We start from the raw sequence: 5,458 nt of genomic DNA on the forward strand, positions 1-5,458 counted from the left end.
ATAACACAGAAGGGAGATGGGGACATTCACAATGTTTATCTGGGACTATCAGACAAAAATAACAACTGAGTATCAAACATAAGATTGTCCCTGTAACATGTATAAGGCTTACAGAGATTTGACTACTGCAAATTAACCACTTTCTTTACAATATTAATGTTGTTTTCCTTCCCTTCTCTTTTCCTTCTTGTCCACAATTTCACTGGCCAGAGAAGATGTGGATATGGAATCAGCCAACAGGACTGTTGTGAATGGTTTTATCATCCTGGGCTTTTCTGCTTCTCCACAGATCCGCATGCTGTCCTTCGTTCTAGTGTTGGCCACCTACGTTCTCACAGTAACTGCCAACGTAATCATCATCTCACTCATTAAGACAAATCGTAAACTGCAGCGCCCCATGTATTACTTCCTGGGTAATTTCTCCTTCATGGAGATTTGGTACACAACATCCACTGTGCCCAAGATGCTGGAAAGTTTCCTGGTTGGCGGGAGTACAATCTCTGTGGCAGGCTGCATCTCCCAGCTCTACCTTTTCTTTGCCTTGGGCTCCACAGAATGTTTCTTGTTAGTGACTATGGCCTATGACCGCTACTTGGCTATCTGCCGCCCTCTTCATTATCCAACCCTTATGACACTGCAAATAAGTACCCGGATGGTGACAGCAGCCTGGGTGGCTGGATTCCTCGCCCCCTTGGTTCCTATTGTCCTCATTTCTCAGCTCTCCTTCTGTGGGCCTAAGGAAATCCACCATTTCTTCTGTGATGCTGGGCCCCTGCTGAGGCGCTCATGTGGTGCTGCCTTTCTCAGCTCAACACTTGTGACAGTGTTGGCCTCCATGGTCATCTACAGCACCTGTTTGCTCACTATGGTGTCCTACACCTTCATCATCTTCTCCATCCTCCGTATCCCTTCAGCCAGTGGGAGACAGAAGGCATTTTCAACTTGTGGCTCGCACCTCACTGTAGTGGTCATTTTCTATGCTACAATCATTTTTGCATATGCACAGCCCATCTCCACTACTGCTTCTGAGCTGGACAAGGTGGTATCAGTCTTTTATGCAGTAGTCACCCCACTTCTGAATCCAATGATTTACAGCCTAAGGAACAAGGAGGTCAGGGAAGCTCTGAAGAAGTTGGTGAGCAAGAAGAAGGTGTTTGTGAATAATATTGGAACTATAATCATGGTTTGCTGGTAGAAAAATCTGCATTACACAGGCAACAGAGAATGTACTCTTAGCTCTGATCAATGCTCCCTCTAATCTGTGGAGTCTTGTGAGCAAAAATTCTACTTTGTGAGCTACTGGCATTAAAGTCATGAGAGAGCAATTTGGCTACTGCATAAATTAGATTGCTCTGGAGCCATCCTTCCTGAGCTAAGACAAAAATCTTTGAGCCGGAGGCTTTAAAACTGTGAGCTATCTCACACTAATTCAGCTTAGAGGGAACACTGGCTCTGATGTGCCAAAATTTTTCTTTGTGTGTATGGCTTGAATTGGCTTCATACTGTTTTGTCCGAGGTATAAGAAGAAGAGAAGAAGAGATTGGATTTATACTCCACCCTTCACTTGGAGTCTCAGAGTGGCTTACAAACTCCTTTCCCTTCCCCTCCCCACAACAGACACCCTGTGAGGTGGATGGGGCTGAGAGAACTCTGACACAAACGGCTCTTTCAGGAACACCTGTCCCAGAACTTGTGACTTACCCAAGGTTACATCAGCAGGTGCAAGTGGAGGAGTGGGGAATCAAACCCGGTTCTCCCAGATTAGAGTCCACGAACTTAACCACTACACCAAACTGGCTCTCATCTACACCAAACTGGCTCTCAGTTTGGTAACCCTTGGAAGTATAATTGCAGGCATATGAAGATCTAGGAAGGTCTAATGGTATTTTCATCACCCTCACCTGTTAGCAGTGAGCTCTGTCCTGTAAATGGGTGGTTGGGGAATAGAGAGAAAATAAATCCATATATCTGGTGGAGATCCGGGCCCTGCAGGACCTTGTACAGTTTCGCAGGGCCTGTAAGATGGAGCTCTTCCACCAGGCGTACGAGTAGGAGCCGCCACTATCACCATCATTTTTGTTCCATCTTGCCTGGCCCTGGAAAAGAGAACACCTGTGTCTCCCTGGAGCAGATGACACTGAGGAACAGAGTACGAGCAATACTAGCAATAGAGCAGTGAAACATGCCATCTGTGAAATAACATCTAGAGCACTTTGTTAATAATTGGTTGTAATGTTTGTTTGTATAGTGATGGTTTTAAACTGGTTTTAAATATGTTTTATATTGGCGTATGCCCTTGTAAGCCACCCTGAGCCCGCGTAGCGGGGAGGGCGGGGTATAAATTGAATAAAATAAATAAATAAATAAATATCACTCCAAACAAATATTATATCTAAAACACTGTTTTGTCCAAAGCTAACCCCAAAAGGTATGACTGGGAAGTTATTTTGATGTGAAAAACAAGGAACTGAATTGCAAACAAATCTCTTCCACTCCAAATGTAATGCATATTTTATAACAATGGATTTCTCAGGAATACATCATCCTACTTTGATCGTGCCTCTTTCATCTCCAGTACTGGCTCCCCCGTTGGCACCTGCATCCTTGTTAACATATTTATACCACCTGGGAAATGTCTTCCATCCTACACTTTGGAGTCATCAACAGCACATCAACAGCCATATCCTACCTCCAGGATGGCTATCAAGGTCCATTCACTACTTTGATTTCCCACTAACAAACCATCAACTATTTGTCCAAAACTCTGGGAACACATTATGGGTATTGTTTTAGGAGCAAATCCATCATATTGTCTCAGGATACATTTTTCCTCTAAGTACATAGATTCGTCTCTAGTCAGAAAGCTCTTTTCTGGATGTCAACTTCTCTCCACGGACCTGAATCTTCAAGATTGGTAGATATAAACTCAGTAGCTCAGAGTTTAAGATGCTGAGCTTCAGACCAGAAGGTTGGTAGTTCGGCAGTTTGAGACCCTAATACCACATAATGGAGTGAGCTCCCATCTTTTGTCCCATCTCCTGCCAACCTAGCATTCCGAAAGCAATAAATTGCAAGTAGATAAAGAGGTACTGCTTTGATGGGAAAGTAACCAAGTTCAGTGCACTTTGTTGTCTAGTCATGCCAGCCACATGACCACAGAAATATCTTTGGACAGCACTGTCTCTTCAGCTTGGAAATGGAGATGAGCTCCACCTCCTCGGATTTGACTGGCTTTCGAGCAAGGGAAACCTTTACCTTTACTTTTTTAATATAATTATATTTATTTCAAATTTTTGTATGCATTACAACATGCATATATTCCCATCTTATACAACCATGCAACACATTTCGGAGTCTTACACTTATCTATTTAATACCATTAGTTTTTTCCTAACCATTTGTAAAAATTTTCCCATCTATTTTTAAATATCACTTCATCCTTATTTTGTAATATTATAGTCAGTTTATCTATTTCCACCACTTCCTGTATTTTATAAATTAATTCTCTCTTGGAGGGTATTCCTCCTTGTTTCCAATACTTGGCAAATAATATACGAACTGCTGTATTTATATAAACAATAACTTTTTCATCCTTTTTAAACTTATCCGGTAGTACATTTAACAAAAACAATTCAGGCACATAAGGTATTTCTATCCCTAAAATAGTTACTAATATTTTATGAACTTTATGCAAATATTGTTGAGTCGTAGAGCACCTCCACCACGTATGGTAAAAAGTGCCCACATTGTTTTTACATTTCCAACAATTTTTTGACATAGTAGGATAACATTTTGCCAATTTATCCGGTGACCAGTGCCACCGGTGAAACATTTTGTATACGTCTTCCTTATAAGAGGTAGCTCACAAGTATTTCGCAGCTTTCCATACTTTGGACCAATCCTCTATGATATATCCAAAATTTTGCATTCACGTAATCATAACACTTTTCACCTCTTCGTCCAGTTCATAATCCACCAACAATAGTTTGTATAACTTCTGTATTAATTTATCACTTGTAGATAGCCATTGCTTATCCAAATCCGTTTTTTCACAATAGAACCCTTTCTTTTTATCTTTTTCAAATCTAGTTTTTAACTGCATATTTCCCCACCACGTTAATTTTATATTTTGTTTCTCTATCTTCTCCTGCGTTATTAGATTGCCCTCGTTATCCAATAATGTCTTATAACTTATCATTTTCGTAGTTGTCATTAAGGACGGTTTAATAAACGCTTCTAATGGTGATAACCACCTTTGTATTTTAACATAAAATCTATCTTTAATCTCTTGCCAGATTTTACTAGGCACTTCTCTTATCATATGCTGTTTAAATTTCGAGTCCGTTTTATCTTTTCCATATCCTATATACACATGCCAGCCCATATCTAGATCAAAACCTTCCAAAGTTAATAGCCTCCTATTTTCTAATGTAGCCCACTCCTTTATCCATGACATTGCTGCTGCTGAGTAATATAATTTCCTTTACCTTTTAAACTATTTCCCCTCACTACTTTCTTTTATTTCCTGGTTAGCTCTTATGTGTATGTCCATAGTGTGTTAAAATGTGTGCTTTGCCATTTTATTACTGTTCAATAAAAATACTATCAGTTGAATAACAGCCTGGTTCATTTAAGAGTTCTATATGGGAAGAATCTCCGTAAATAAAGGTTGACATGTCCCCTCTTACTCTGTCTCATTAAAGCTAATTTCCCATCCTGAATAAGAGAATGCAGTTACATACCAAGTTACTGTTCCCAGAATCCTTTGGCAAAAACTGTGTCAGAGTGTCAGAGTGATATACAACTAATTTCAGTTTGGTGTATAGGTATAGAACAGACCCTGTGCAAGCTAGAGATACCAAACTTGCAGGAGACTTCCCCCTGATGCTCCTCTACGTGCCCTCCAAGTTATGTGCAGTTTGGACATAGGAGATCCAGGTTATGCCCTCCCCCACAGATGCCCCAAGGAAAGCACTTTTGAGAAAATGTCAGGCACAGTTTCAACAATGCACGCTACATACCCCAAATGCATAGGGGACTTGATGCTTTGAAGTTGCTTTGGGAACCTGTTGCTTTGAAGTTTGGTAAACATTTTGATTAAGAGTCTGAAAATTTATCCATTCATCAACTGCCATGAAACACCATGAACCACTTAAAAGTTTGTGGAAAGTTCATGCTGATTGACCTGCCACAAACTTCAGTTCACAAACCACAAGCCACAAAATTAAGTTTATGAGCTGGTGTGTGTTTTACCACCAGTCCCAGTTCAGTCTGTTCCCCATTGACCATGTTCTCTTTCTCTTCTTGCTTATTTCTGTTATTGTTTGTAGTTATGGGTCAAAACTCAAGACAAATTTTGGACAGTTACATAGGTGTGGACCAGGATATGTCATTTTTAGGCTGAGGAAGGGCAGGGGGTATCCAGCATTACAAAGAAGGGACTCTTGCTTCATGGTTG

General features: G+C 40.6%; 1 protein-coding gene across 1 annotated transcript; it reads left to right on the forward strand.

Moving 5' to 3' along the window:
* Window positions 1–223: 223 nt before the first annotated feature.
* Window positions 224–1,195, forward strand: LOC107109357 (olfactory receptor 6F1-like). The gene has a single exon (XM_015409970.1). It carries the CDS (start codon window positions 224–226, stop codon window positions 1,193–1,195), a length of 972 nt encoding a protein of 323 aa, XP_015265456.1.
* Window positions 1,196–5,458: the final 4,263 nt, after the last annotated feature.

The sequence above is a fragment of the Gekko japonicus genome, unplaced genomic scaffold (assembly GCF_001447785.1).
Source record: "Gekko japonicus isolate JY-2015 unplaced genomic scaffold, Gekko_japonicus_V1.1 scaffold101, whole genome shotgun sequence".
Classification (NCBI taxonomy): domain Eukaryota; kingdom Metazoa; phylum Chordata; class Lepidosauria; order Squamata; family Gekkonidae; genus Gekko; species Gekko japonicus.

What these genes read in the sequence shown, in the direction of transcription:
- LOC107109357 (XM_015409970.1), top strand. Translation starts at nt 224, where the DNA reads ATGGAATCAGCCAACAGGACTGTTGTGAATGGTTTTATCATCCTGGGC.